This window comes from Lipotes vexillifer, unplaced genomic scaffold (assembly GCF_000442215.2).
Source record: "Lipotes vexillifer unplaced genomic scaffold, Lipotes_vexillifer_v1.1 scaffold422, whole genome shotgun sequence".
Classification (NCBI taxonomy): Eukaryota; Metazoa; Chordata; class Mammalia; order Artiodactyla; family Lipotidae; genus Lipotes; species Lipotes vexillifer.
Window position 1 is genome coordinate 148,711 of NW_006779087.1, and position 21,354 is coordinate 170,064.

A 21,354-nucleotide genomic window follows, 5' to 3' on the forward strand; every position below is an offset into this window, starting at 1 on the left:
GGGAAAGATTTAACAATTACTCTTAAGCTAAAACTTCACCAGTGTTGGATGTTCCTGGAAACAAGCTTTTAAAGATTACTTTTTACAAAGCAATTAAGTCAATGATTATTTTGAGAGAAATCACATATATGTACCTACAATGGGGAAAAAATATGCCAATAATAATTCTAGTTAGGATAAAATCTCTAATGACATCATCATAAACAATTCAAGAAGAACCCTTTCTGAAACAAGCAAGTGAAGATATATGCTATAATCTGTTAATGATTCAAAAATGATGACAAAAACATTGGCACTGGGACTTCCCTGGTGGCACCGTGGTTAAGAATCCACCTGCCAGTGCAGGGGACACGAGTTCGATCCCTAGTCTGGGAAGATCGCACATGCCACGGAGCAATTAAGCCCATGCGCTACAACTACTGAGCCTGTGCTCTAGAGCCCGCCAGCCACAACTACTGAAACCCGTGTGCCTAGAGCCCGGGCTCCACACCAAGAGAAGCCACCGCAATTGAGAAGCCCACATACCACAATGAAAGTAACCCCCACTTGACGCAAGTAGAGAAAGCCCGCATGCAGTAACAAAGACCCAACGCAGCCAAAAATAAATAAATAAATAAAAATTAGCCATCAAAGATGAAAATTCTTAAAAGAATTTCATTACTTATATTAAATATAATATGTAACCACATTAATGAATTAAATATTGTAAGCAGACAATTAACAACTCTATTTATATCTCTAAAAATGCATATACGTATAGTACTATTTACTCCCGCTGGTGGGGATCTCCAGGTATGGAGGACCAAGTATGGGACTTAAGCATCCTTGCATTTTGGTACCCGGGTCAGATCCTGGAACCAATCCCCCTCAAATTATGAGGGACAACTGGATTTTAGTTGATCAAAATTTTTTTTAAATACTATCACTGGGAGAATTAAGGAAAGCCTTATATTTAGTTATCTAATAGTTGAGCACATCTGCGGCTTTATTTTCCCCTTTGAATGTTTCTTTTAAAGGAAACTAACATCAAGTACCTAGCCCTCTTAACATTTATACCTCTCATAAAATTAACTGGTATTTCGGTTTATACAGCAATCTCATGTTAAGTCAGATTAGAATGAATGTGTCCGCTAGAGACTGATCCACTCTAGATTACTACTGACAAAATCGAGTTTCTGGACCTTCAAAACTGAGCGTTTACCACACCAAAAGACAGTCACTCTGTGACCCTACAGTGTGTACACCTCCTCAAAGAAGCAAGTTTGGCATTTCTAGAAGCACAATGGAGGAGGGGGGAAAAAAAACACAACATATATATTGCTTGGTATAAAGCTTCTACTGTAAAAGAATCCTGCTAGAAACAAACATTCCTTCTCAAACTACTTAGATGGACTCTCCAAACAAGTACTTCCTGAATAGCTTACTACATCGAGATTACTTAAATAAATGAAATTATTCTACTCAGAAAATGTAATCATAAATGACCTCTTATAAACTTTAGAATACAAGGAATGAAGAAAATGCTATTCTAAGAATTTGTCAAACACAGTCAAGTCTAGAAATTCATTACCCCTCCCACTATTCAGAGTTCTTCCACCTGAACTGTCAGTGAGAAGTGTCATGAGACAGAAATCAGAAAGAAAACAAAAACTAAACCCAAAGCATGAGACATAGAAACATGAGACTTCTGAGTGGCAATATGTCTACAACTCCAAAGCGAACATGGGTTAAGTAAAGAGCAGAACCTTAGTTAAGATATAATTAGGTTGATTACTCACTTCTGGGTTTCTAAATCAGTTTCTTTCTTAGGCATGAAACCAAAGGAAGCTCCTGAACACCTTTTAATTTTTCTTAAACAAATAAATTAATCAGACAGAACTTTGCAAAAAAAAGTAGTTATTCAAATATAATCACTTTATTATTCCTGAGGTTTAAGCCAAGAACCAATTCACATCAATTTTCTCTCCTCTAACTGATCTCCACCCACCTCCCACTCCTGTGTCCAAGAAATCTATTTTCTCCCCTACACTTTGTCATGTGTAGAATCTGATGTCCCAAAATTTTCCCAAATTACAAGACTTCTTAAAAAAGAATCAAATCCTACCCTGAAGCAAGATGGTGATGAACAATGACACTTTAATATGCAGAAGCTATTTATTACTGCTCACAAATAGCTATCTTCAACCCTCCTAGGTTATTAATCTACTAAACAGCATGCAGTACTACATTCCACATACTAACTACTAAAATATTTAAAAGCCCTATGTGGAGTTACAACTTACTTTAGGGGATCTTCTTGATCACTGTCTATGCTATCAGCTTCACTGTCAGGGTCACCTCTCCATGTCTGATCCACAGTAATGGGTTCCTGCTCCCCATCACTCCAGCTGTCTTCATCTGAGGCAAGGAAGGGAGAGCAGCCATTAAGACTTCCCACCTCTGTAACTCCACCACACAAAACTAGATTACTTAACACATCAACCCAAATCTTAAAATTAAAAAAGCTTAGTACAGAGGCACTGACAAACAAAACTGGCTTAAGAAAATACATCCCAAGTATGAGTACTTATAACACAAATGAGTTAACCATGCCCTCAAAGGGACAGAAAGGCCAACTCAAAATTATTCTGTTTCCTGAAATTACCTTACCTAGCAAAGATGGTAAGTATAAAAACAGCATTGAAGGAAAGAGTCAAACTCAGGGTAGTAAACCTAAGCACCCACTACTTAAAACCAAAAAGAATGGTGAACAACATGGCAATCCTGAATTCTCACCAAATTGCCTACGAATTAACAATAATATTGTACTATCAAGTGCCACATATGTTCAAGGCACTGTGCTAAGCCAAATTAAGTTCTTTGTTAACTTTTTTCCTCCTTTTTCATTCTGGGAGAGAAGACCCTTACCCAGAATTCGGCTGGCTTCACTGCGGCTACTTTCTGGAGTCTGAGAACCCAGCTCTGTCTTGGCATATGAGCTCAGCTGGCATAAGAGTGTTTCACCCACAGGCCCTGTATTGGTCTTCTTCATTTGAGCATGAAGTGCAAGGGCATTCCTACGGGCATGTTCAGCACAGAAAGACACCCTAAGGAGACAAAATATTAACATTTGATACTCTGGTTCTCTCTTAAAAGAGTTCAATTATTTTCACAGACACTAATCTTTAGATCATTTTCAGAAAATTAAAATGACTATTATCTTCATTTATAAATTAAAGATGCCAGTAAAGATAAATAATTTAACTGGCCCAAGGTCAACTCATTTGGTATTACTAATGGGAAATGCAGGTAGCATAACCTAGTAGTGCTCTATCCATCAAACAAAACATTCCATCTCTAAAATTGCTGACATCATTTCACAACAAATCAAAGAGATTCACTTTCACCTTTCAAAACTGGTTCTGGAAGACAACATTTTACTTCAGTATCAATCCACTGTAGGTAATAAGATGTAGGACACAGTTTTAAAACCAAATGATATATACAGAATTATCTAGCCAAGTTATGTTTCTGCATAGATACTTTTGCTTAAATGATGAAAGCTATGAAGTTTTTCCCAGAAAAATACATATATATTAATACAATTTTGCATTATTACCTAAGGTTCAAGGACAGCCAAAAGAGTCGTGGAACCTAGGGTTAAGAATAATCCTTATTTTACAGATAAGGGAAAAGATCCAAAGAGATAACAAAGTGACCCAACTGGGAGTTGTCTCCTTACAGTTTTCACCATTTTTTAAAATTTTCGAAGGATATACCCATAACCTCAATTTTACAAGCACGTGACATAAAAAACTAGGCAGCTATTTCCAACCCACATCATGCCACATCCTCCTCTCACTTAAAAACTGAAAGTACAAACGACAGATATCTATACATATATACCCATCTTTCTTCTCAGGCTTTGGGGCAGCACTGGGACATCTTTTTCCATTCTTCGTAGATATATAACTACACTGCTTGAAAGGGGCATTCTTGTCTTCAAGTATATGCTTAATGCAAAACTCCTGCCCCTCCAGACGAGGTTGCGAGCATGGGCGATGAGTAAACGAACAAGATAGGGGCTCCTGAGACCTGGGCACTGGGGTGATCCTCCCCCGACTGGTCGGCAAGACGTGGATCCGAATCCTGTTCATACCAAAACCTGCAGGGTCACACAAAAGATCAAAAAGCCCTTACCCTTCCCGAAAATTCCTGCTCCACGATATCTGGGCAGACTGCGCATGGCTTCTAAAAGACAAGCGGAAGTCACGCTCCTTAACTCCCCTCCGCCCAGGTCCCCCCAGGCGTTAGTGAATTTGCCTCACCTCAATTTCCCAGTCCAAGGCCGCCCCCCACCCCGACCACCGCCAGGCTGAAAGCATCTCAAGGGCTCGCACGGCCGCGGCACGAGGGCGAAGTGCCAGCGCCGGCCCCACGCGGCGCGGCAAACCCGCAGGGCCACCCGCCACCCCCGCCTCCGCGCACGCCGCCTTTGTCCCGGCCCGCCTCAGAGCTCACGGCTGGGCCCTGCCCATCCTCGTCGGCCCGTGCAAGCGCCATTTTGTCCTAAAGCTCCGGACACCGGAGAATCTGGGTTCTGGGAGCCTAGAGGAGACTGACTCTGACGCTGACTTGAGGCAGAGTAGCAGCTCGGAACGGACAGACGGGGCAAGCAGCAGCTTAACTGCAAAGGCGAAGAGCAAGCGCCGCCGCCATCTTACCTTTGCAGCCGCACCGCGCTGCTTACGGTCTGGCAGCACCAGTCGCTTCTAACCAGTCCTTTCCGGGCTCCCAACCGCTGATTGGCTACTGCGCCTACAACTCTGTGTCACCATTGGCTACCTATCAAGACTGGGAGGGCGGGGCGCTGAGAAAAGGCGCGGCTGGGTGGCTAGAAGAGCTGTCTGTCAGTAACTCAGCTCCAGAGAGAGTGAGGCGGAGGGAGCGCGGGCTGTGGAACGCGCTCGCTGAAAACGGATGACTTTCCATCTGCCATCATCGCTGGTGTTCAGGCCGCATTTGGCCTCTCTGTCTGTGGTCCTAGGCCGCGGCTACCTCACCACCCCTAAACAGTAGGTACAAAAACGACATATAGAGGCCAAAGGATCACTGTACATTTGACTCCCAGTGTTTACAGGAAAAGACTTTAGTTTTGTGAACAGTTCACTGATGGAAACATTTTTTGAGTGTTTATTAAGTCTGGGAAATTACATATATAAACATTTAATTTTCAGAACAATCCTAAGAGGAAGAAGCTATAATCTCCATTTTACAGATAATGGAGGAACAGAATGAGCCCATATCTAGTAATTAGGGGAAGAAGGCGAATTTGAACCCAGCCCTCATTTTTTATCCCTTTTATTCCCTCTCATATAGTGAAGAGCATTGGATTGAGAATTAGGAAATATGAGTTCTCGCTGAGGCCTTGATTCTCTAAAATTCTCTACAATTCCATGCTAAATAATGCAGGTATATAGAAATGGCAGACACAATCCCAATTTTATCATCCTCTAAGCATCTTTAGTTAAAAGCATCTCTCCCTTCTTTCATCTCCACCACGCCTCTGGTAGACATGAACCAACATTTTCTCCCCATAACCCTTCTGGATCTTTTTTGCATCCCATCCTTCCCAAGCTCTCACCTGCTGTCTGTTTCATTTAAGTAAGCTATTTCTCCATTACAAATGAGCAGGTGAGCGTGGTTCAGTGGTGAGCGTAGAGAATCTACAAAGCTGGAGAACAGCAGTTTAGGCATAAGAAGTGATTAAAACCGAAATGGGTAAAGGAGAGCTTATACCTGCCGTTTCCCAGAGATTAGGGCAGTCCTAGAAGGCCCTTTCAGGAGATTCATTCATTTATTGAGCACCTAAATGCCAGGCACTGGGGATACAGGGAGAACAAGAACAATAAACCTGCTCTTTCAGAGTAAACATTCTAGAGTAGTTTGGGATTGTGGATGCAATACAGCCATTAAATAGCAGCTATGAGTTATATACATAAGCAAACACTCCAACCCTCAGAAGAGGTACAAAGACATTTGTTATAAACACTCGATAACTCAAAACTAGGAGAGGAAGCCACATTACAGAAAATATGGGAATTTTCAACCAAATGCAGTGATATCAAAAAGGAATATTAAAGCTACTATAGGGAACAATGTAAAGAGGCATTAGGGACTAGATAGAGATGCAACAAAGGCTTTAATTAGAGCATCTACTGAAGGTCTTGGGGGGAAAAAAAATCTTTCTGCTAAGCCCAAAACAGACCAAAAAATGCTATTTAGAACCACTTCCGGACTTCCCTAGTGGCGCAGTGGTTAAGAATCCGCCTGCCAACGCAGGGGACACAAGTTTGATCCCATGTGCCGTGGAGCGACTAAGCCCAGGCGCCACAACTACTGGGCCTGCGCTCTAGAGCCCACGAGCCACAACTACTGAAGCCCACGCGCCTAGAGCCCATGCTCCACAACAAGAGAAGCCACTGCAATGAGAAGCCCTCACACTACAACGAAGAGTAGCCCCCGCTCGCCGCAACTAGAGAAAGCCTGTGCACAACGAAGGCCCAAAGCAGCCAAACAAACAAACAAAAAAATCCACTTCCTTCTAAGTGGGGGAGAGATATTAAATGGTCAAGATATTGGCAAATTCTTTGTGCTTTTTAACAAAGTAGATGGCTGTTTTTAATCCAATGAACACTTTGCTAGCTACTGAATAGGTTAAAGTAGACCTGAGGCTGTTCGTAAACAGCGGTTAGGAAAGATGAATTCTTAAAGGAAAGAGAATTTTTAATTCGGACTTTTGGGGGCTAATCCCAGAGAAAAAGTGTGTTTGTGTGTGTGAGAGAGAGAGAGAGAGAGAGAGAGAGATAAATAAATGCCAAAATCCTGCACTTTCTATAGTCATCCTCATCTATTTTCCTTCCAGTTTCTTGGGCCAAACACTGGGAGTCATCCTCGACTTTTCTTCCAACCTTATAGCAGATCCTACTGGCTCCAACTTCAAGATATGTAACTTCTCATTACCTTCAGCACTTCCAACCTGGTCCAAGCCACTCTCATCTGTTCCCTTAATTATTGTGAGAGTCTCCTTACCCTTGACTCTATATAGCCCATTTTTCAACACAGAAGCCAAATGAACATTTTTTTTTTGGCCATGCCTCGCTGCTTGCAATGGTGCAGGATCTTAGTTTCCTGACCTGGGATTGAACCCGGGCCTTGGCAGTGAAAGCGCCAAGTCCTAACCACTGGACTGCCAGGGAATTCCCCGCCAAATGATCACTTTAAAACCCCAAGCTAGATCATGTTACTTCTCTACTCAACACTTGTCAATGGTGCTCCATTACACTGTCTTTCTAATGGCTTACAAAGCCCTACTGTATCTGGCCTTTTGCTGCTTCTCTAACCACATTATCCTACTACTTACTCTCTCCTCCTCACTCAATTCTATACTAGCTACACTGGCCTCCTTGCTCTTTCTCAAACGTGCCGGTATCTTCTCACCTCAGAACCTTTGCATTTGTTTCCTGGAATGATCTTACCCACAAATATTCCCGTGGCTTGCTCTCCCACCTTTCAGGTCTTTGCTGAACTGTGATTTCGTAAGGCCTTCCTCCCTAGCCATCTTATTTCCAATTTCAACAATCCTACTTACCTACATGCACACACAAAATCCCTGTCCCTCCTTCCCTGCTTTACATTCTCCAAAGTACTTATCATCTAACATATTATGTTTTACTTGTCTCCGCTACAACTAGAATATAAGTTCTATGAGGGCAAGATGCTTGCTTTGTTTACTGCCATATTATCATCTGTAAACAGTATATAGTACTTGGTAGATACTAATTTCTAATGAAGGAATAAATGAAAAGCAGGGAAATGCCTGAAACTACTTTTCAGAAAAGATGGATCAATTTTAACTTGTTTTCATCACTGTGATTTTTTGATTACCTGTTGGTTTTGAGTGTTATGTGAAATTAAGAAAAGGGGTTAAGATTCCACAATGCAAAAAAGGTAGCACAAGTAAGACATGTGACAATCCACAAATCAAATCAATTCAACAGAAGCAGGCCCCCCAAATCAATTCAGGAGAAGTAGGTGCCAGAGCTAGAGAATACAATAAATACAAGCCTCTAAGGGAATCCACAGAAGTCATAGAAAGGGCTTCAAACTTTCTACAGAAAGTTGAATGATAGAGATCAAGCCAATCTTATTGGCTCTCAAAAGTGTCAGAGAGACCAGGATGATTTAGGCACTGATCATAAGATGAAACCTAGCTCTATCCCAGTTAGTTTAACAAACCTCTGTAATTGGGGATCCAGCTGTTTGGAAGTTTACATTGATTTATACCTCATCTATTGCCAAGGATGACACAGTTGATATCTCTTTTAACAAAAGCAAATCACTATTTATATGACTTTATAATAAATTTATAGTATCATCCATTCTCACATCGTTCATTTACTACTTCTCTATTCTTCCGTTCAAACCAGACCAAGATTCCTAAAGGATCAGCAGCTTCCACAAAAGTTTCAGGAGAGGCACAGCAAACAAAAATCTTAAGTTGTCTTATTTCAGAAAATGGAAGGACGGAATGAACAGAACTCAAGACTCAAGTGATTTTTTTTTTTCAGAAGTGTTGAACATTCTGTTAAATTTATATTTTGTTCCTTTTAGAGTTTTTAAACTATAGCTACTCCTAACTTTTTTTAATATAATTTGAGCATCATAGCATAAAAATTCTTTCCATTTAAATGGGTAATTTGCAAGATTTACCTTGTGTGTGTGGTTTTATTATGTCCCAAGAAAAGGGTGAGTATTCCCTATCAGCCTTTCCAGGCACCACCAAGAAGGCTATTAATTTTTTCTTCCAAAAGCACTGCTGTCTATACCAACATTTCAGTTTTCAAAGAACCAAATATACAATTATGAATCATTGATAGTGCTTGCTAGATAAGCAGTACATGTTGCTATCATCTGTTAGAGCTATATATTTTTCTGTGTACCAGTCACCCTTCCAGGTATCCATGCGACAATACAGAATGAGGGGTTTTCCCCCTCTGCCACGTCATACTTTATATACCATCAGGTTCACTGTAATGATCAAATCTTAGTTAGCTATTTCCAATGAACTCAATTCCCATAGGATCTTGTGCAGTAAGAAAGTACATATACTACATTACCAAAACTAAAACAAAACTGTTATCATATCAGTCAAATGACAGTTAAAGACTAACTTGAAGACTCAGTACACATAAACAATAATCAGATGATTGTTTTATCATTAACATTTATTGATGGGATGGATAAATACAGATTGAGAAACATACTTGACAGCAAGATATCAAACTGATAGCCAGACTATAAAATGTATACAACATCATTTTTTAAATTTTTAAAAAATTTTTTTAATGTTTTACAAAGAGCCCTTACTATAATGGTCACTTATATCTTACCATTCACATAACAGCAGTAGAGATCCCAGGGGTAGCATCCAGAACTGAGGTGCCCCAAGGAGGACAGAGGCAAGAACAGAATAATATGCTGAGAAAGGGCTCTTAAGAGCAATACAAAGAAAACAGACAAAAAATATCACCACAAAATTGTACCTGAGTGACATAGATCGGAAAAGTGTTTTACTTTTTTTTTCCTTCTTTGCTCTTTGGTCTGATAAGAAAACAGTTTTAGGTGTGTGGAGTAGGGTGGAGAGGTCAGTTTCAAATCCAGAAACCTAAGTTAACACTCAGTGGGCTGCATTCTTTTCTTTGGGTGCTTAACCCAGCCAACACTTCCATCTTATAACCAATTCCAATGTGATCAACCACTAATCAGTTAAGGCCTCAGCTTTCAACTGAAGAGTTCCTGATAACCTGATGAAGACATACTTGCTCTGGCTTCAATTAGCATGCTCTCAAGTCTTTCTCTTCTTTTCATTCACCATGAATACACACTCATAAAGGGGAAGAGTAGACACCACTTTTTAGTAAACGTTCCTTTTTTGCCCTCCCTTTTCCAATGCCAAGTTCATGCTAAAAACTTTAGAAACATTAAAATGGAACGGTCTCCCACTTAAATAACTCTCACTCCAGACCACTCTAACTAGCAGGATTATAGTACCATGCTTTTTATCCCACAGAGGGATAAAAAGATAAAACTTGACAGTGTGGTAAAACATGAACATTTTTTAAACCACCAGGAACAAACACTCAGTTAAAAGCTGGGTGTTAACAAGCAGCAACACAAGAAATTTGGGGAGGCATCAAAGTCATTGAAAGTTTCGTGGGACTGCAGAGGGCTTATTTCTCACCATGTGAAGGGTTGCATAGACTGCTTAAATTCTCCCAAACCCAAGAGAATAATATTTGTATTCCAACTTCAAGATGTCCTAGAATCCCTTTTCCTGGCATTAGTATCAAAATAGATCAACAACAAAGGACTAATCCTTTTAAAATTTAATCGGTTCCCAAGTTCCCACAGTCCTGTGTTTCTGCAGGAAACACAGATATGTTTAAAATCCAACCATACTGGGATAAGACTCCTCTAATTGCCTTTGTCCAGAAACAAGGCATAAGGGGTATGGATTTTCAACATGGGGAATTAAGTAGCAGAGGCTTAAGTAAATCCAGCACTGATGTTACCATGATTTTATTTCTATATCCTAATCCATTGCTGTTTCCAACTGGAAATTTAAATTTTTTCTATCAATGTTGGTGAAGCCAATAATACAGAACTATGTAAAAGGATACATTAAATCAAAACACTAAAATCATTTTAAAAAAAAAAAAAAGAGGAAGCTGAGGGTCTCAGATATGGAAACACATTGATTCAAGTGAAAAGACTAGACTAATTCCTACGTATTTTCTAAACTCAAAAAGCATAACTGACACTTCAGAAGACCAATGTAGCTTTAGATTAATGCTTCACTAGAGTTCAGCTAACAGCAACACAGGTATCTGATTAAAAGCCCTAAGGACAATTCACAGGTATTTGTTTTTGCCAACATGAGATTCAAGCAAAGTTTTAGGAATGAAATTTACAGAACTTGAGGCTCCAGGCCTGCTTACCACCACTTACCCTTGATAAGGTTAAAAGGAGGGGGGAAAAAAGCCATGTTTACTAGACTAACTTTGGATGTATAAATCCTGTTTCTCACCCTTTGAAGTGGTGAGGGTAAGAGAAGACACAGCATTTAGAAACCACACAATCTTCTGAAGCCTAAGCTTATGGAATTTGGACAACATGCATGCTAGCTGACAGGCACATCTGCTAACCCAAAGACAATGCAGTAAGCAGCTTCATGCAGAGCCCATAAGAAGTTTCATGACATATGCATAGATATAAAAGCGGACACTGTAGGTATCTTAAAACAGTATCAGGAGGCACTAATATAAAAAAGTCTCTAAATTGACCTATATCAGCAATGATCTACTAGTGCAAAGGCCAGACTATGCAGCTTTTGTAAAGCAGCTCTTAGGCTCTAGTAAGCACTTTTTTCAAGGTGACTCCTGACAAAGTTCTAAGGAACTACAGACTGCCATGGAGAACTGCTGAGGCCAAGTGGATATGTATCTCTGTGGTGAAAGAGTGAATGTGATTAGAAAATATGTGACATTTGATGAGAAAAACTGAAAGCTGTAAAAGACAATTTCATAAATCAGTGATCATCAATTCCACAAGATACAGATGCAAACTAAATAACCTTTTGGGAAGGTCAGAAAGGAAAGCTGACTCCGCCAAACAAAATCTAAACAAACAGCCTAAATTTAGTAAACACACCACGCATCTACCAATTACCTAGCACAACACAGAAAATATCAAGGAGAAAGAGGAAAATGTCATCAATAAAAGTAAAGTGACATTCCAAGTCAAAAGTATTACTGGTGTATCAATCAGCACAGAGCTCACTTTACACAGCAATGGCAGGCACTCCAGACAGTTCAAATATGCAGAAGTGCAGGACACTAATTCACCTTCAGTTAAGGCTTACTGAACGCATTCCCTCCTATATTAGGCCAGTGCATCATCAATTCCAACTGTCTCCGTTTTCTCCCCAACCTGTTCCTGGCAAGCAGCAGCACATGTACAACTCCTATCTCCCTATGACTTCCAATGAAAAAATTCAATTTATCCACAAAGAATATTTGGTGTGAAAGAAGCTGCATTAAAATCAGGACGACAGGGCTTCCCTGGTGGCGCAGTGGTTGGGAGTCCGCCTGCCGATGCAGGGGATACGGGTTCGTGCCCTGGTCCGGGAGGATCCTGCATGCCGCGGAGCGGCTGGGCCCGTGGGCCATGGCCGCTGGGCCTGCGCGTCCGGAGCCTGTGCTCTGCAACAGGAGAGGCCACAACAGTGAGAGGCCTGCGTACAGCAAAAAAAAAAAAAAAAAAAAAAAAATCAGGACGACAAATTCAAATTCCATCACCTTTTCCATGGCAAAAAACACCATGAAGACTGAAAAAATATCACACCATGAAGACTGAAAAAACACCATGAAGACTGAAAAAATATCACATTAAATAATCTGTGGCTAGGTGGCATTTTCAGCTGGACAACTTGGCTTAGAATTCTTTCTGGCTCCTTGAAAGATTTCTTTCCTCAACAAAAATGTTCACTCCTAAAATATGGGATAATTAAGCACCCATTAGAACAGGACTCCTGATCCATTTTTCTAAAGGACTCTTAGAAATCTTAGAAATCTACAGAAGAACTTCTACCTAGAAGCTAAAACCACCAAAGATGCACAATCTAAACATTAACAGTATCTGAAGGCTAGGCTTGCTCACCCTCATGGCACCAGCACTGTTAAATTCATAAGCTCCAATCTCTGAAGTCATATAGGCTGCAAAAACTGAGGATGCAGCTGCCTCCCTTCAGATATACAGATAAAAATCAAGTCTTACATTCATAATATAATTTAAAATACAATGTCCTAAAAATTCCCAATCACAGTTTTCATTGTTTTCAGTATCCTTTAGCTCCATAGCTTCTCCCAGATCTATTCTCACATATGGTCTGGGCTTTCACAGGAAGGATAGCACATCCCCCTTCCCTTCAGAGACCCTGAGACTGCTCTTACTTGAACACTTTCCCAAAGCCCAATGTGAAAAAAAGCACACCCAACTGCGTAGCGCAGAAGCCAGCCTAGCTCTCCAGCCTTCTTCCTCAACCCCACCTTTGTTCTGTATCAAAAGGAAAAAGGGGGTAAAAAGGAAGTTTTTATAATGGAGTCCAGAGTCAGACCATTGGCTGCACCTGCCCAAACTAGAATTTAGAAGGCTACCCTCAATTACAACATAAAGAAAGAGACATGTCAAATACAGGCCTCTTCCTTCCTTTATGTTTTAAAGGCCACACCGTGTTCTCTCTAGTAGACTGTTAGGAAGTAAAAATGGTGAAGTACAGGGAAGGGAAGATAAAACATGATTTTTAAACACGCACACTAAAAACACACATACCCACACTTACATACACTTAAAGGTCGAAACACGTCAAGTGGCCAGAGCCGATCTCAGAACTCACGGCCAAAATCCTATCCTCCCATCCCCACTACACACACACCCCCCACCCTCCAATCCCAACCCCCAGGACTCACTGCCGTGTATCTCATACACACAGCAAAATCCCTATCCCTTCCCCAATTATATAAAAAAACTAAACAGATAACTTACTTTCTTTAAATTATTTTTTTAAAGTCTCTTAAAAGATCTTGACATTTAAATACTTCCTCTCTTCTGATATATTAGACACCAAAAGGATCCACAACTGTTTGATAAAACAAACCCTCCATACTTCAGTCCTGGCAAGAAGAGGGAAGATATCAACTCTAATCGACCTAATTAGGAGGTGGAGAGGCCAAGAACAGAGAAAGTATTCTGAATCCTTCACAGCTTTAACACATTCTCACCTCTCAGTAAAAACTATAATAAAATAGTTAAATTTCTGAGGCAGGCGATATAATAACCAAGGCCCTCTACCACCTTCCCATGTCTCAATATAAATTTATTTCTAGTCCAACAAGGGTGACATGTTTCATAAGGGAAGTAATTTTCTTAGTCCAGAATCAGTAGTTTTAAAAAAAAAAAAAAGATGTGTTTTTAAAGTTTTTTTCTCCTCGTCTTTTTCTTTTTTACTTGGGAAGGGGTGGAAGTGGTGGAGGAGGTTCTGATGGTAGAGGTGGTAGCCGGGGTTTGTCTGTATTGCCAGGTCTGGAGGACATTCCACCAGCCCGTGGATTCAGATATTCTCCATAAGAATGAACATATTCAAACGCAGGTGGCTGAGTGGGCTGAACACCTTGGGCATTGAGAAGGGAGTGAAGCATATTCACAGTATCTTGATAGTCTATGGTCTGGGTTGCATTGTGACCATTGGCCCCAGTGGAGCCTTTATCCAATCTCATGTGAGGAACTCGAGTTTTACAGCTGGGCTGTGAAAAAGTAAGGCCACTTGTGTCTGAGCTATGCCCAGGCAACTGGGCCATTGTAGGAAGAGGAGGGAAGGAGAAATTTATGGAAGAGGATTTAGTATTCTTGGCAGTCTTAGCTGAATGATCAAACACTGCCCCTCCAGTCTCTTCAGGGAAGGGCCTTTTACGAGAAGAACTGGAAGAGGAGAAAGAGCTAGACAAGTTATAGGGTTTGTGTACTAAGGTGCTTGTCTGGCTACTATGTTTTGGATCACCTGGACGTTTGTTCCCAGTACTAGCTGGAAGCTGTGAGTGAGAGTGTTTGTGTGAGTGGTGATTATGATGATGATGATGATTAGATGGGTGAGTCTTGTGCTTTTCTTTGTGCTCACGGCTCTTTGTGACACTGTCATCTACAGAACTGTGCTTGTCAGCTGCAGTGTGAACTTTGATGCGCATTTTTATCTCCTCTGGTTTTGAAGTGGCAGCTTTATCTCCACTTGTCACTGGGATTCTCATTTTTAGAGCTGTTTTGTCAGTCTTTTCCAGAAAAGGCCGCTCAGGGTTTTCTGAGCCCTCTATGGGCATTTTCAGAAGGATGGAAGAATGGCTATCATGGTGAGCCAGAAGATTCTGGGCAGCAAAGGCATACTGTGACTTCACATTGGCCTCCATGTTCTCCAGTTGCCTCTTCTGGGCAGCCAACTCTTCCGCATGCTTTGCACGGTATTCTTTCAGTGATACTTTAGCTGATGGCACACTCTTACTATTCTGCTTCTGGGAAACAAATGCATTTGAACCATCCTGTTGCAAGGAATGATCAACTCCTATAAGTGCTAAATTCTCACTAGTCCGATGACCCTGAGCAGGTTCTACCTTAAAAGGAGGGTGGGAGGACAGCCAACGCTCACTTGGCAACATCTCCACATTGCTTAAGTTACTGGTTGACTCTTCAGTGGCTGGAAGGGAAGGCACTGCACTTGTGGTAGAAGAAGCTGACATACTCATTAAACCTGCAATAGTTGTATCTGAAGAGCTCTGGGAAATCATATTAAGGATTGTCTGCTCCGAAGTGTTTTCATCTGCTCCTCGGTCATCTGTTTTTGTTTTCTTGGCAGCCTGGCATGCCTAGAATGAAGCAAATAGCATCTTTTCACTTCAGGTAATTTATCAAATGGAAAAAAAACACTGAAATGAGTAGACTGAGTTTGCTGTGACATTGGGAGTTTGGGATAGCCCATAACCAGGAGGTTACTCTAACATGAGACTGATAATTATTACCATCAGGAGAGATACAATTTTTTTAAACCTTCAATCAAGCATCACAAGATCTCAAAGAGGTATCTGAACTCCCATGTTCGTTGCAGCACTTTTCACAATACCTAAGGTATGAAAGCAACCCAAGTGTCCATCAATAAATGAATGTATTAAAAAAAATGTGGTCTATATATACAATGAAATACCATTTAGCCTTAAAAAAGGAGGAAGATTCTGTGAAGACAGCAGAGTAGGAAGCACCAGGAATCTGTCCCACCTAGACAACAATTGCAAAGGCAGAATCTGTCTGACATAACTATTTTGGAACTTTGCAGTCTGTTGAAGGCTTGCAGCTGCCAGGGTAAGCCCTGGACAATAAACTGAAGTTAATTTCCCTCAATTTCAGCTCTCAGCCCCAGTCAGCTGTGCAGCTGTTCCTGGAGTGGCTTGCACACAGCTTGGGGAACCCTGGTTAGGCAAAAAGAGCTCTATTTTCCAAATATTGGAGATCTGTGGTCTGATCGCTGACTGCTGCTTTCAATCACAGAGGTACAAAGAGAAAGGCAGCCATTGTTGTTGCACCTCCCTCCATTGTTGCAATCCCCTCCCCCTCTGGCTGAAGTGACTTCCCTGGATATAAAGGGCCAGCCCCCTTCCTCCCCCACTTCATTTTTTGCTTTTTCTCCCTTTGGGAGCCAGATATTAGAGTAGAACATTTAAAAAAAAACACTGTCCCTACAGAAACGTCCAGGAAAAGGCTCAGATAAGGACTGAGAAGACATTAATTTTATACATCAAGCTGATCCTCAGCACAGAAATATCCTTCAAAATCAAGCCCCCACCCCAAACATACAAAAAAAAAAAAAAAAAATCCCAGCAAACCCCAGGAAAGGGAGAGAATCTTATTTCCAGAGTTACCATGTTATTAGATTCAAATGTCCAGTCTTCAACAAAAAAATCACAAGGCACATAAAGAAACACAAAAGTATAGCCCATTCAAAGGAAAAAAAAAAACAGAAACTGTCCCTGAAAAAGACCCAATGGCAGATCTACTAGGCAAAGACATTAACTGCCTTAAAGATACTCAAGGAAATGAAGATGTCAAAAAGTCAAGAAAACAACATGTGAACAAAATGAAAGTATCAAAAAAGAGATTAAAAACCTTAAAAGAAACCAGAGAGATCCTGGAGCTGAAAAGTACAATAACTGAAATGAAAAATGCACTGGAGGGATTCAAAGGCAGATCTGAACAGGCAGAAGAATCAGCAAACTTGAAAACAGGACAATGGAAATTATCAAGTCTGAGGAACAGAAAGAAAAAAGACTGAAGCAAGTGAACAGAGCCTAAGGGACCTATGGGACACCATCAAATAGACCAATGTATGCACTGTGGGAATTCCAGAAAATGAAAAGAAAGAGAAAGAGGCAGAGAATATGTGAAGATACAGCAGCTCAGAACTCTCCAAATCTGATGAAAAAACATGAACATAGATATCCAAGAAGCTCAGTGAACTCCATGATGAACTCAAAGAGACTCACATCAAGACATATCATACTTAACCCTTCCAGACTTCAGAGAGTACTACAAAGCTATCAGTAATCAGTGTGGTACTGGCACAAAATCAGACATCTGGATCAATGGAACAGAACAGAGAGCCCATAAATAAACACACATGCCTACAGTCAATTAATCTTTGACAAAGGAGGCAAGAATATACAGTCTCTTCAACAAGTGGTGTTGGGAAAGTTGGATAGCCACATGTAATTCAATGAAGTTAGAACACACCCTCACACCATACACAAAAATAAACTCAAAATGACTTAAAGACTTAAACATAAGACATGACACCATAAAACTCCTAGACGAGAACATAACCAAAACATCCTCTGACATAAATGTACCAAGGTTTTCTTAGGTCAGTCTCCCAAGGCAATAGAAATAAAAGCAAAAATAAACAAATGGACCTAATCAAATACAAGCTTTTGCATAGTAAAGGAAACAGTAAACAAAATGAAAAGATAACCTACAGACTAGGAGAAAATATTTGCAAATGATGTGACTGATAAGGGCTTAATTTCCAAAATATAAAAACAGCTCACACAACTCAACAACAAAAAAACAAACAACCCAATCCAAACATGGGAAGAAGACCTAAATACACATTTCTCCAAAGAAGACATACAGATGGCCAACAGGCACATGAAAAGATGCTCAACATCACTACTTATCAGAGAAATGAAAATAAAACTACAAAGAGGTACCACCTCATACCAGTCAGAATGGCCATCATTAAAAAGTCTACAAATAACAAATGCTAGAAAGGGTATGGAGAAAACGGAACCCTCCTACACTGTTGGTGGGAATGTAAGATGGTGCAGCCACTATGGAAAACAGTATGGAGGTTCCTCAAAAAGCTAAAAATAGACTTGCCACATCATCCAGCAATCCCACTCCTGGGTATACAAACGGACAAAACTATAGTTCAAAAAGATACATGCACCCCAATGTTCATAGCAGCACTATTCACAATAACCAAAACGTGGAAACAACCTAAATGTCCATTGACAGATGAATGGATAAGAAGATGTGGTACATATATACAATGGAATACTACTCAGCCATTAAAAAGAACAAAATAATGTCATTTGCAGCAACATGAATGGACCTAGAGATTATCATACTAAGTGAAGTTAAAGTCAGACAAAGACAAATATCATATGATATCATTTATATGTGGAATCTAAAATATGACACAAATGAACTTATCTACGAAACAGAAACAGACTCACAGACATAAAGAACAGACTTAGGGTTGCCAAGGGGTAAGGGGATGAGGGAGGGATGGAGTGGGAGTCTGGGGTTAGCAGATGCAAACTATTATATATAGAATTGATAAACAACAAGGTCCTACTGTATAGCACAGGGAACTCTATTCAATATCCTCTGATAAACTATAATGTAAAAGAATATGAAAAAGAATGTATATATATGTATAAATGAACCACTTTGCTATACAGCAGAAATTAACACAACATTGTAAATCAACTACACTTCCTTTTTTTGCCACACCACACATCTTGCAGGATCTGTTCCCCAACCAGGGATTGAATCCAGGCCATGGCAGTGAAAGAGCCAAATCCTAACCACTAGACCACCAGGTAACTCCCCAACTATACTTCAATTAAAAAAAAACAAACAAAAAAACCAGATGAATGGGTAAAGAAGATGTGGTATATATACGATGGAATACAACTCAGTCATAAAAAAGAAGGAAATTTTGCCATTTGCAACAACATAGATGAACTCGGTGGGTATTAGGCTAAAATACTGTATGTTACCACTTATATGTGGAATTTAAAAAATAAAATTAATGAATATAACAAAATAGATACAGACTCACAGATATAGACAACAAACTAGTGGTTACCAGCGGGGAGAGGGAAGGGGGAAGGGGCAAGATAAGGGTAGGGGATTAAGAGGTACAAACTACTATGTATAAAATAAATAAGCTACAAGGATATATAGTATAACACAGGGAATATAGCCAATATTTTATAATAAGTATAAATGGAATATAACCTTTAAAAATTGTGAATCATTGTTATACACCTGAAATTTATATAATATTGTACATCAACTATACCTCAATTCTTAAAATCATGGTATTAAAAAAAAAAAAAGACATATCATACTCAAACTTTCAAAAGCCAAAGACAGAATTTTGAAGGCAGCAAGAAGCAAACTGTTACATACAAGGGATCCTCAATAAGATCATGAGATTTCTCAACAGAAACTTTGGAGGCCACAAGACAGTGAGCTGATACATCCCAAGTACTAAAAGGAAAATACTGTCGGCCAAGCATCCTATATCCAGTAAGAATGTCCTTCAAAAAAGTGAAGGAGAAATTAATTATCTCCAGATAAACAATAGCTGAGGGGGGCTTCCCTGGTGCCGCAGTGGTTGAGAGTTGCCTGCCAATGCAGGGGACATGGGTTCGTGCCCCGGTCCGGGAGGATCCCACATGCCACAGAGCGGCTGGGCCCGTGAGCCATGGCCGCTGAGCCTGCGCGTCTGGAGCCTGTGCTCCGCAATGGGAGAGGCCACAACAGTGAGAGGACTGTGTACCGAAAAAAAAAAAAAAAAAGCTGAGGGGATTCGTGACCACTAGACCAACCATACAAGAAAGGCTCAAGGGAGTCCTCCAAGACAGTAACTTCAAGCCATATGGAGAAAAAAAGACCTCAATAAAAGTAAATACATGGGCAATTATAAAAGCTGGTATTGTAACAATGGTTTGTAATTGCACATTTTGCTTTCTACATGATTTAGGAGACTAATACATTCTCAGGGGGAAAAAAATTAGTGTAAAACCTAGTATTACTATAACTTTGTCTTATAATTCCAAATCTTATTTTTTATATAGTATAAGAGCCTAATGCATCTAAAAGAATTATTAGTTTTCCGGGGGCACACAATGTATAAATATTTAATTTTGTAACATCAACAACCAAAAGGGATGAGGATGCAGCTGTAAAGGAGACAAATTTTGTATGTTAATACAAAAAATGAATGAAAAAGGAATTTAAAATTTTTCACTATGAAAAATCAACTAAGCACAAAAGACAGTATAATGCAGGAAATGAGGGACAAAAAAGCCGTAAGGCATACAGTAGGCATATCTTGGAGATACTGTGGGTTCAGTTCCAGACCATCTCAATAAAGCAAATATCACAATAAAGTGAGCCACAGAAATGTGCTGGTTTCCCAGTGCATATAAAAATTGTGTTTACACTACAGTCTATTAAATGTGCAATAGCATTATGTCTAAAAAAAACGGACATACCTTAATTTAAAATACCTTATTGCTAAAAAATGCTAAGCATCATTTGAGCCTTCAGTGAGTCGTAGTAGTAATACTAAAGATTACTGATCACATATCACCATAACAGATATAATGATAATGAAAAAGTTCAACATACTGCCATAATTACCAATGTGTAACAGAGACACGAAGTAAGCAAATACTGTTAGGAAAATGGTGTCAACAAACTTGCTTGATGCAGGGCTGCCACAAACCTTCAATATAAAAAATGCAATATCTGCAAAGTGCAATAAAACAAGGTATGCCTGTATAAAAAACAAATAGCATTAAGTGACAGAAGTAAATCTCTCCTTATATGTAATTACTTTAAGTGTAAATGGATTAAACTCTTAAGGAAAAGACAGAGATTTGTAGAATGGATAAAAACATATGATCCAACTGTGCTATCTACGAGAGGCTGAGATCCAAAGACCCAAACAGGCTGAAAGTGAAAGGATGGAAAAAGGTATACAATGCAAACAGTAACCAAAAGAGAGCATGCATGGCTATCTAATAGCAGACAAAATAGACTTGAAATCAAAAAAGATTTCAAGAGACAAAAAAGAGCATTATATATTTTAAAAGGCTAGCTACAGAAATTAGACATAGCAATTATAAACATTTACACACCTAATGACAGGTCATCAAAATATCTGAGGCCAAAACCTAACAGAATTAAAGAGAAATAGACAGCTTTACAGTAATCGTTAGACTTCAATACCCCACTCACAATAACAGATCAAGCAGAAGATAAGGAAGTAGGACTTAATAAATAAACTAACTAGATCTAACAGACATACACAGAACACTCTCCCCAAAAACAGCAGCACATACATTCTTCAAGTGCATATGG

The 21,354-nt window shown here is 39.8% G+C and overlaps 2 protein-coding genes across 5 annotated transcripts in view; both read right to left on the minus strand.

Moving 5' to 3' along the window:
• KANSL2 (KAT8 regulatory NSL complex subunit 2) overlaps positions 1-4,394 on the minus strand; it is a 19,218-nt gene extending 14,824 nt beyond the window's left edge. For 2 of the 4 annotated variants that reach the window (XM_007452232.1, XM_007452230.1), the window contains exons 1-3: positions 3,886-4,394; positions 2,908-3,086; positions 2,283-2,397 (exon numbers count right to left, since the gene is read on the minus strand). In XM_007452232.1, the coding sequence (XP_007452294.1) occupies positions 2,283-2,397; positions 2,908-3,086; positions 3,886-4,136 (545 nt within the window). In that variant the 5' untranslated portion in view covers positions 4,137-4,394. The remainder of the gene's footprint in view (positions 1-2,282; positions 2,398-2,907; positions 3,087-3,885) is intronic. The other 2 variants (XM_007452229.1, XM_007452231.1) reach the window with 2 other exon arrangements.
• Positions 4,395-14,047: 9,653 nt separating this feature from the next.
• The window catches only part of CCNT1 (cyclin T1), a 28,996-nt gene continuing 21,689 nt past the window's right edge, over positions 14,048-21,354 (minus strand). Inside the window, exon 9 of the mRNA XM_007452233.1 lies at positions 14,048-15,509. Coding sequence (XP_007452295.1) covers positions 14,103-15,509 — 1,407 coding nt within the window. The 3' untranslated portion in view covers positions 14,048-14,102. The remainder of the gene's footprint in view (positions 15,510-21,354) is intronic.